The sequence below is a fragment of the Nannospalax galili genome, unplaced genomic scaffold (assembly GCF_000622305.1).
Source record: "Nannospalax galili isolate Female #2095 unplaced genomic scaffold, S.galili_v1.0 scaffold136, whole genome shotgun sequence".
Classification (NCBI taxonomy): Eukaryota; Metazoa; Chordata; class Mammalia; order Rodentia; family Spalacidae; genus Nannospalax; species Nannospalax galili.
In genome coordinates this window covers 8,268,268-8,279,343 of record NW_008340872.1, presented here as the reverse complement: position 1 = coordinate 8,279,343, position 11,076 = coordinate 8,268,268, and the positions used below count along the sequence as shown (strand labels likewise).

The window sequence follows — 11,076 nt, the reverse complement described above, 5'->3', positions numbered from 1 at the left end:
TTTTGAGACACGGTCTCACTCCATAGCCCCACCTGACCTGGAATGTGCTACATAGAGCAGGCTGGCTTCAATTTCACAGAAATCTGCCTGCCTCTGCCTCCTGAGTGCTGATAGTAAAGGTGTGTGCCACCACATCCAGCCTCAAATTACAAATATCAATGTGATGTATAACATATGAAAGCAAACCTTTGAGACACGGTCTCACTCCATAGCCCCACCTGACCTGGAATGTGCTACATAGAGCAGGCTGGCTTCAATTTCACAGAAATCTGCCTGCCTCTGCCTCCTGAGTGCTGATAGTAAAGGTGTGTGCCACCACATCCAGCCTCAAATTACAAATATCAATGTGATGTATAAAATATGAAAGCAAACCTTGACCAGAATTCTTCGCAAGCATTCTGTGGGCCTTCTACACAAACAACACCAGGTTTCCCAGGCATGCTAAACCCTGACAGGGAAAGCTCCTTAGCCCACTCTAAAATGTTTTTTCTTTTGTATTTATTGTAGATGTGATGGCTATAGATCCAGAGTCTGGTAAGGACACAATCTACTGGCTGGGCGGCACTTTCTTTGGTGGGCGAAGTTGAGATGCTTCTGCTGACATAGCCAGAGGCGTGCTCTCTAACCCACTCTGTGGCATTCAGTATACAGACATCTCCAAGACAGTTCTTCTGCAGGTATGCGATCAGATCTGTGTTCAGCTGAGTCTGCTGGGATCGACTCAGTGATTCTGACCTGACGGAGAACACAAGGGGAAAAAAAATTAAATCAATTTTCTTGGAAAAGAAAATAAACTCAAGAATTACTTTTATTCCCAGATTAATTCTGATGTCTACAGTGGACAGTTTCTATAACATACCTGACAGTAATTTCAGGCAGGACTGTAGGATATTTAAAGGGAAGAAGGCAAGACAGTGAAAACATCACCTGAGAAGAGGAGGAAGGGGAAGAAGAAAAATGTTATCAGTGTTGTTTTAAGTCTTGACATGCTCTAATTCTTTAAAAAACAGAACAGAATTACCATTGCTTCCTCAGCTATGTCCAGGTTCATGTTGATAGTAAAGTAAACTTGTGATGATCGGCCCTCCATTGTCTTCTTTTCAGTACAGTCTTTCAGTTCTGCCAGAGCCAGGTGGTCGTTCACTACGAACTCATTATCAGCAGGGAACATACTGGCCAGCAGGTCTAACTCAGAGAGCTGGGCCTCTGCCTGCTCTAGCTCCATCATGCTGAGACATCTGTAAGTTCCTAAGAAGGTAAGGATAAGAGGAAGAGCTTATACAGTCTTGCATATAGTAAGAAAAAATAAAAAAGATTTAAATGTTCAGCAATAAGAAACTAGTTTGGGATAGCACAGCCGTTAAAGGCTAAGGCTAACAACCAAAAAATAAATATTCATGAGAATAACAATGCAAGGAAGCCATTAAAATATACATTGTGACTGATGTTCATGATATGAGTACCTTAAAACAGTAGAAAAAATAATAAGCTAGTATTGCTGTAATTATTAGTTATATTATCATTATTACCTTGCAGTGTTTTGGATTACAACCAGGGCCTCATGCTGTATTTTTGTTACCTGATCACGTATGTATCAAAAAAGTCACAAAGTAAATGCACCAAATAATTAACAGTTGGTTAAATGAGGTTGAAAGACTTACCCTTCCTAATTTGTAAAACTTTGAAATTATTTAGTTTTATTATTAACAAATAGTATGTGTAACTTAAGCAGAAAAAAAAAGAAGGGTTACATTTTGCAGGGCAAAATCCTGTTAGTGTAAAGGAAAATTTGACTGAGTTTTTTTTTTTTATTTTTTTGATCTTTTTGAAGCCAGGGTCTCCCTGAAGTCCCAGCTGTCCTGGAACTCACTGTGTAGACCAGGCTGAACTCACAAAGATCTGCCTGCCTCTGCCTCCTGAGTGTTGGGACTAAAGGTGTGTACCACCACGCCCTGCTTGACTTACTTTTTAAAAAAAATATTTTATTTATTTTTATTTTATGTGTATGCATGTATTGCCTGCATGTAGGTAACTGCACCCGTGTTGTGCAATGCTAGCGGAGGTCAGAAGAGGTTGTTGGATCCTCTGGGACTGGAGTTATGGACAGTTGTTAGCTGCCATGTGGGTGCTGGGATTCAAACTCGGGTCTTCTGCAAGAACAACCAGTGTTCTTAACCAGTGAGCCATCTCTCCAGCCTCTTGACTTACCTTCTTAAAGAGATTTTACTCTGAGAAATCAAATACCATTTAGGTCAGTGCTATGTGCATGTAACTCTTCCTTAGCCTTGGCAAAAGTTTATTGAGCAGCTGTTACTAAGTACCTTCTCAGAGCTTTCTATTTAGTTTAGGAAGAGGATGTATAGTTAATCAGGTAGATAACAGTTACCAAGAAGAGGCTAAGTGGTGGATGGCCAATATGGGTGTTACCATGGACAACAATGAAATGCAACATCAGGAAAGGCTTGGAGAAGGCAGGATCTGAACCAAACCTTCAAGAAGGTGAAGACTCAGACAAATGGAGAAGGTAAAGTAAGGCGAGTTTCTGTATGGAAGGTGTTTGAGGCAGGAAAGCAACCTAACAATGGTGGAGCTGTACCTTCCCTGAGCACATGGGGCATAACACATGTAAAGAAGGTGAAGACTCAGACAAATGGAGAAGGTAAAGTAAGGCGAGTTTCTGGAAGGAAGGTGTTTGAGGCAGGAAAGCAACCTAACAATGGTGGGGCTGTACCTTCCCTGAGCACATGGGGAACAACACATGTGCTCTCATGTCCAGGACCCCCTGTAATAGACTCTGAGGAGGCTCATGCCCTCATATAAAATGACATAGTATTTCCCTCACAGAATACATAATCCTCCAAAATACTTTAAATCTGTGGATTACTTAAGAATTTTTATTTTGGGTACTGGGGAGATTCTTGCACAAGAACTGGGCTCAGTGGTTAAGAGCACTGGCTGGTCTTGCAGAAGATCCAGGTTTGAATCCCAGCACCCATATAGTGGCTAACAACTATCTGTAACTCCAGTTTCTGGGGATCCAACACCCTCGTCTGTCCTCTGTGGGCACTGTACAACACGGTGCACTATATACATGTGGACAATACACTTAAACACATAAAAGTAAATTTTAAAAAATTTTAAGGAATTTTAATTTTAATTTATTTTTGTGTGTATGAGTGTTTTGCCTGCATATATGCAAGAGCATCACATGCATACAATACTCATGGAGGCCAGAAGCAGGCATCTGATTCCTGGAAACTGGAGTTATGATGGCTCTTAGCTGCCATGTGAGTGCTGGGAACCAAACCTGGGTCCTCTGCAAGAGCAGCTAGTATTCTTAACTGCTTAGCCATCTCTCTAGCCCCCATCTCTGGATTACTTCTGAAATCAATATAAGATAAATGCCATGTAAACTGATATGCTATATTGTTCAGAGAATAAGGCAAAAAAATCTGTGCATGTTCAATACAGGTGCAGTTTTTGACTACTTTTAATCTATAGTTGGTTGAATATATAGATGCATAATAACTCATAGACAGAGCTGAGTGTATAGACCTGAACTGCTGCCTACTTCACAAGTAAAACAATCAAGATTCAGAGACTCGTGGTTTGGAGGTTTCCTCTCTTGCTCAATATTTTATTAATCCCCTAATTTCATACTTGGTCCTTCTTTCTCCTCCCTGGACTCTAGAGAGATGACCTTTACAGTTTGCAAGCATTTGGTTCAGTTATGCTTCGGCAGTAGGTAGGAGAATGGGAACATAGGCCAGGGTGCATTTTCACTCCTTCCCTGCTTGAACAGGACTTTGACAATGCTGAGACTCTTGAAGACCTCAGTTTCTGTAGGTAATCCTTCATCCCTGGCTCTAGCAGTTCTTTTGTCTTTTGGGTTGTGAGTCTGAGCCCTTAATGGCTGTGTCAGCTCTCCAGCCCGAGAGGGTCTTTAAAAAAAAAAATTATTAAGATTGGCATGGTGGCTCACCCCTTTAATCCCAGCACTGGAGAGGCAGAGGTAAGTGGACCTCTGTGAGTTCAAGGCCAGCCTGGTCTACCTAGCAAGTTCCAGGTCAGCTGGGGCTACAGGGAGACCCTGTCTCAAAAAGATTAAAAAATATATATATTATTAATTCTATGTGTATGAGTCTATTGCTTGAGTGTATGTAACTGAATCTGTGTCATACAATGCCCACAGAGATTAGAAGAGGATGTTGGATCCCCTGGAATTGGAGCTATGAAAGGTTGTTAGCTGCCATGTGGGTGCTGGGAACCGAACTGAAGTCCTCTATAAGAGCAGCCATTCCTCTTAATCACTGAGCCATCTCTTCAGCCCCTCTAGCAGGTCATTTGGGTAGAAAGACTAATGGTTCTTTGAACCTGGACACAATTCTGTTACATACAACTCCTTCATTAAACAGTCTCTTCAAAGTTTCAGAGCTGAGTGTGCCTATTTCCTGCCAGAACTGATCCTGCCTTCTTGAACCCTACTTCTAATGTCTACCAATTCACATCCTACACTGTTATGACAGTTTTCATATGCTCTAGTGGAGGCCTAAGGGGGCAAGAAGAAAGCAGGCTGTCTATCAGGAAAGAGTTCACTTAAATGGTGGCTGGGAACCAGCAATGAAGTTGGAAACAAGGAGTTGGAGATAGGTTAGATTCTCAGCCCTCCAATGTGAGTCAGGCATTGTTGGACTACTTTGGACCATATCATGCAATCCAGAATTATATATATATATATATATCCTCCTGTGGAAGAGACTTAAAGGAACTAAAAAAGGAAGCCATATGATTTCTACATTTATTTACTATGTTTATCTGGTTGGGCGGGTGCAGTCAGGCCAGAGAACAACTTGGGGGAGTTGGTTCTTTCCTTCCACCATGTGGGCTGCCAGGATCAAACTCAGGTCATCAGGCTTGGCAGCAAGCATCTTACCCACTGAGCCAATTTTCTGGGCCAGCAGGCCAGATGATTTCTAGGCAAAGAGCATTCCAGTGCAGTGTTACTACACCAACTTTATGACTGCCAGAACAAATAGCCTGACTCCTAAATTTAGAATTTAGTTATTAAGAGTGGGCCCAAGCTGGGCATGGTGGTGCACACCTTTAATCCCAGTACTTGGGAGGCAGAGCAGGTGGATCTCTGCAAATTTAAGGCCAGACTGGTCTATATAGTGAGTTCCAGGTCACCTGGGGTTACAGGGAAACTCAACAAAAAAAAAAAAAAAAAAGAAAGAAAGAAAAAAAAAAAGGGCCAACTCATAGATCACTTGTTCCCTTAGAGGTCACTTGGAACCATCGATCTGGAACAGTGCTGATGTCTTGCTGGAACTCTGTCCCTAAAACTGTGTCCTTAAGCCTGGCCCCACTCATGATTTTATTCAAAATGGTTTCTCCAGCTTCAATTTGGGAAGTACAAGTTTGGCTCCACTTGCATCTTAACAGTCTGGCCTTTTCTTTCTTTTTTTAAATAAATATTTTCTTATTTTTATTTTACGTGTCTGAGTGTATTACCTAAATGTAAGTACATCCCTGTCATGCAGGCAATATACTCACACACATAAAATAATAATAAACCACAGAGGTCATAAGAGGGCATCAGAGAGATGGCTGTTAGCTGCCATGTTGGTGCTGGGAATCAAACTTGGGTCCTCTGCAAAAACAGCCAATGCTCTTGACCACTGAGCCATCTCTCCAGCTCCCAGTATGGCCTTTTCATCCCTAGGTCTAGACTATCTTATTCGCCCAAGGTCGCCATCTTTCCTAATCTCTACTGCGAGCCAGAGATGGGTGCAGTGCTTTCAGTACTTTGATGTTAATTCTCAAGCTACCCACATTCAATCATTATCTTTTTGGGTGGAATACAAATTGAGGTTCTGAGGAAACAAGATCTGGCACCCAGGTCACAAGACACAGAGCACATGGTTTTGCTGGGGTTAATTAAAAGTCATTAGTTCAGATTATGTCCATTTATAAAAGTCATTCCTGATAGAGTGTGTGAATTGCAGAAGAGCCACAAGCCTTATTAGGGAAAGTCATAAATCCTTTAAAGTGGCTAACTGGCCCTAAATTGGCAGCCTGGCCTTGCTCAAGCCTTACCAACTAGTCACTCCCTGGACTGAGACTGTTTATGGAGCCCACCTGTCTCCTTTGGTGCTGTAGATAGTTCAACTGCCTGAGGAAATAATCTTTGGAGAGAGACCCTCAAGGACAACAGACCCTGGTACAAACTTAACTCTTGTAGCTGTGTGCAGCAGGGCTCCTATATAAGTCCAGACTGTTCCCCTTTTGGATACAGAGGCCTGTTTTCTGTGGATAGTTTCCATGCTTTGCTGTGTTCTCTAAATAAAAGGGACACAATCTTTGCCTGTGGCAGGTCTGGCCCTGACTCTTATTTCTAAACTTTAAACTCCTTTTTTTAAAATCCCCTGAACTCCTAAATCTAATAATTCCCACATTACAGGTGAAGGGAATATGTGTTTTTAAAAGCTGTCAGTCAAGAGTGTGTTAGACCAACTGACTAAAATAGAGTGGGCTGGGACAGAGTGAAATAGGGACAGAAACATGGGTTAGTCTATGTTGGGATTCGAGGGCATGGCCAGAACCTTGAATCTTATCCTACCTGGCACAGAGGGCTGCTGCAGGGGTTTGACTTGTGAAGAGACTGGTGCTTACTACTGTGGAGAAAAGTGCAGAGTTGAAAGCAAGGGGCCCAGAGACCACTGCAGTGACCTGAGAGAGATGAGGGGAGCTTGGATTATAGTTGACACCAATGTGGAGCCAAGTTCAGGTTCTGGATAAGGAGAGTGGAACCAACAAGATTTGCTGGTGAATTACATTGTTATATAGGAATGACTACAAAGTTTAAGCTAATGCAAAGATGGATTTGCCATTCATATAGACAAGGATGATTGTGGAAATGTGAAGCTTCGTTTTCACACACTAAGAAGTACCTATTAAGACACCCATTAAGTAGAGTTATCTAGTAGTCAGGTTACAATTATGGAGTTTAGTACATTCAGCTGGAGACAAATAATCTGGCGTATCATCAACCCTTAAACCCTCAAAGCTACCTATTTGTTTAATGACATCAGGGAATGACTAAATTTGGGGGAAGGCCCAGTCAGTCTGGAGTCTGGAAGTAAAACAGAATTAACAAAGGAATATGGGACGGGGCAACCTGTGCCCCAAAATCTACCGGAATGACGTCACAAGTCCGTTATTTGCCAAATTATTTTCACTAAGATTTCACTCCTTTCTGTCAAAAGAGAAAAAAAAAAAAACACAAGACAAATTTCTGGCTCAAGATCTTAGCTACTGCTGTGAAAAGGTAGATGGAAACAAATTTCCGTAGTGGAGCGCTACTTTTTTTTTTTTTAAACTGCCTGACAGAGTCCCCATTTCTAGGTCCCCGGAGTTTTGACAGTTGCCCAGCACGCAGGCGCAGTAACACTTAATGGCAGACCCGGCCGGGACCGACTGTGGGCGGGACCGGAGGGCAGCAGTGGGCGGGGCCTGGTTCTGACCAATGGGCGGATGTGATGCCGAAGGAAGGCACGTTGGAATCCCCATGGGGAAGACACTCATAGTTCCGCTTGCCGCTGGGGCCCGATGGAACACTTACCCGGTCCCGGTCTCCCGCACTGCCGTCGCTCCGGGCTTGGGTTGCACCGAGCGCTCAAGGTCTCAGCAGCACAGACCTATTTCTAGGCAACCGCAGCGCAACCTTTGAACCAGGAAGTGGCGAGTGCGCATTGCCTGGCGGTGCCTGAGTGTGAGACTGCAAGACCCGGAAGCCGGAAGTCACTTCAGGCCTTGGGACTCGGTGACGTGTGCATTTCTTGGTATCAGTACCAGGAAAGGAATTCTTTGGCCTGGTCGCAGGTTTACTTCTTCCACTTCTCAATCCCAGCCTCGTATCTTCCCATTCGTGGTGATTCTCCTTATCTCTGGACCATAGTGTTAGAGACACGAGCCTGGTGCATCCATGTGGGCCCCGCCTGCTGCAGGCGTGGAGCCTCAGCGCAGATTCATCCCTGATAATGAAGGACAGCAAAAGGATTTCCGTGGCGATCAGATTTTCTGAGCCATGCGTGTGGGTGGCGCTCACCTTTAATTCCAGCACAAGGAAGCAGAAGCAGACAGAACTCTTGAGCTCCAGGCCAGCCTGGTCTACAAAGCAAGATCCAGGAGAGCTGGGGATACAGGGAGACCCTATCTTAAAAAAAGAAAAGAGAGAAAGGAAAGGTTTAGCCGTGATCTGTGTGCACCAGTAGTTTCTTTTGTTTAGTAGTGTTTCAATGACAAGATTGTTGGTTTCCCATTTTCGTTTTTAAATGATGCTGAGGATTCCATCCAGGACCTTGTATGTGCCAGAAAAAGGCCCTCCCACCCAGCCACACCCCCCAGTTTTGTATTGTTTCAAGGGAAACCTGGGCTGCTTCCAATATTTTTGCTGTAACATTCTTAGGTAGCATTTTATTCTAATGAGAACATTTCTCCAATACTTACCAAGCACTTAATGTTACAAAATGTTAAATGGGAGGGGGGGACTCTATACAAAGAACTATGGGAATAAAGGGGGAAAATTCTCCAGATATACAGTTGAAAAATAAACAAATAAAAAACCTTAAGCACAGAAGGAACCCTGCAGGGATGGAAGAAAGCCCTTCCAGAAGCAGTATGGTTTTAAAATGAAGATCCTAGTGCCAGGAGAGGGAGAAATGAAGCTTGGACTAAGTTGGAAATTACCTGCCACTGGATGGGTGGCTTTCATGGTGCCAAAGGCGATAAGCAGATGACTGGGGGAGAATCGTCCCCTATAATTCTTCTCAACTATGGATCCCTCTTATTGCACTAGCAACATACCAAACAAGCTGTTCCTGCTGGTGCACTAGGAGCAGCTAGTGTATGTACAACCTGCAAATTTTCAATTGGATATAATGCCCACTCCTAGGGGTGGAAGACACAGCTGGTACTGTAGACCAGACCAACCCCCTGTGGCAGGGAGGAATATAGACCCCAGTGGGAAGCCACTGCAATTATTTTGCTAGAGAGATATGATGCACCTGCTAAAGTACTATCTAAGTGCCTGTGTTTACACCCATAGGTTAAGCTATTATTGTAGCTGCTGTTATAGATGTTCTTGCTTCTTGTTGTTTGTGTTTTTATAGTAGATGGAATCCCACTGAAATGGGCCAACCAGCCAATGGAAAACTGATGATGCAGAGACCCAAAAGTTCAGTGCCTTGTCACAACAGGAGGAAGAGCATCCTACACCTACCACCCCCTCTGAGGCTCAGGGACTTTTTCAGAAGAGGTTGGCAGAAAGAATGTAAGACCCAGAGGAAAGGGTGGAGTGTTAACTGGAAGTGTACTCCAACCTCTGTGCATTCCTACCCTCATCAAGGAGTCCAGAAGGGAGTCAGTTACCCCTCCCACCCAATCAGTTGACCTTAGCTGCATGTGGGGGAGGGGCTAAGGATATATAAGACAAGAATGCCAAAAGGCCCCTCTCTCACCATTTTCTGCTGCTGACTGGAAGTCACAGGAGCTATATTTGAGTGTGGACTTTCCAGTGCAGTCGTAAATGGGGTCTGCCCACTTCTCTCTAAGTAAATTGCCACCCTATGTTCTGTTAAAAAAAAAAAAAAGAAAATGATAGGTGTTTGGATAGATGAGCGGGATCTGAGTAAACTCCAAGTGGATGGACTTGCACTGGGGAATGTCTGGGGACACTGACTTGACACAGTGGGCCTTAACACCCCAGACAGAGCATATGGGTTCTAGTGGCAGAGGGCTATGGGAAGGTGCTGGTGGGAACAGGGCTATAAAAATGATTCAGATTGTTTAAAAAAAAAAAAAAAAAGGAAAATGTTAGATCAGGATTGACCAGGGTGACGTGAAAATCCACAGAATGGAAAAAAATCTTCACCAGTGACACATCTGACAGAGGTTTAACATCCAGAATATATAAAGAACTCAAACAACAAAGAAACGAGAAATCAGGATGGGAGAAAATCTTCACCAGCGACACATCTGACAGAGGTTTAATATCCAGAATATATAACGAACTCAAAAAACAGAGAATCAAGACAAGTAACCCAATTAAAAGATGGGCTAAGGAGCTGAACAGAGAGTTCTCAAAAGAAGAAGTAAAGATGGCTATGAAGCATCTTAAAAGGTGTTCAACATCATTAGTATTTAGGGAAATGCAAATTAAAACCACTTTAAGATTTCATCTTACCCAAGTCAGACTAGCTAAGATCAAGAAAACAAATGATACCAAATGTTGGAGAGCATGTGGGGAAAGGGGAACACTCATTCACTGCTGTTGGGGCTGCAAACTTGTTCAACCCCTATAGAAAGTAGTGTGGAGAACTCTTAAAACACTACAAATGAACCTACCATTTGACCCAGCTGTACCACTCCTTGACGTATACCCGAAGAACTCATCCTATTGCAGAGACATTTGTACATCCATGTGTATTGCTGCTGTTTTCACAATAGCGAAGAGATGGAAGCAACCTAAGTGTCCCTCAACTGACAAGTGGATAATGAAAATGTGGTTTATTTATACAATGGAATTTTACTCAGCAGTAAAGAAAGTTGAAATCATGAAATTTACAGGAAATGGATGGATCTAGAAACTGTTATATTAAGTAACACAGACTCAGAAAAATAAACGACATATGTTTTCCCTCGTATGTGGCTCCTAGCACCAAATCCTTTTAAATTCCAGGTCCTTTTAATAAGATGATGTTATACAGCAGTCCTTTCTGTATGAAATAAACTACCATCATCATGACTTCGGCTGAGCCTGATCGATAAACATTTTCACAATTGGGTTTGTAGACAGTTGTGCTCATTCATTAAAGGAGTGCCAAGCAAGGTCACTGGACCCTCACCTGAGTATCCAGCCACTCTTCCCAGCCAACTAGTCCAGCCTTGGAAGACAAAAGAAAAATGAGGAAGAACCCAATAGAGGGATACTTTTGGAAGCCCTTTTCAAGAAACTCCAATGGACTCTCATATGAACGTTTGAAAATTGCCCTGTTCTGACTTTTTTCTATTTCCCCG

General features: G+C 43.0%; 1 protein-coding gene across 1 annotated transcript in view; it reads right to left on the bottom strand.

Annotated features, from left to right (window-relative positions):
* The window catches only part of Rwdd2b (RWD domain containing 2B), a 14,399-nt gene extending 5,181 nt beyond the window's left edge, over nt 1-9,218 (bottom strand). The window contains exons 1-4 of the mRNA XM_008836030.3: nt 7,622-9,218; nt 1,022-1,248; nt 860-927; nt 373-735 (exon numbers count right to left, since the gene is read on the bottom strand). Coding sequence (XP_008834252.1) covers nt 373-735; nt 860-927; nt 1,022-1,228 — 638 coding nt within the window. The 5' untranslated portion in view covers nt 1,229-1,248; nt 7,622-9,218. The remainder of the gene's footprint in view (nt 1-372; nt 736-859; nt 928-1,021; nt 1,249-7,621) is intronic.
* Nucleotides 9,219-11,076: the final 1,858 nt, after the last annotated feature.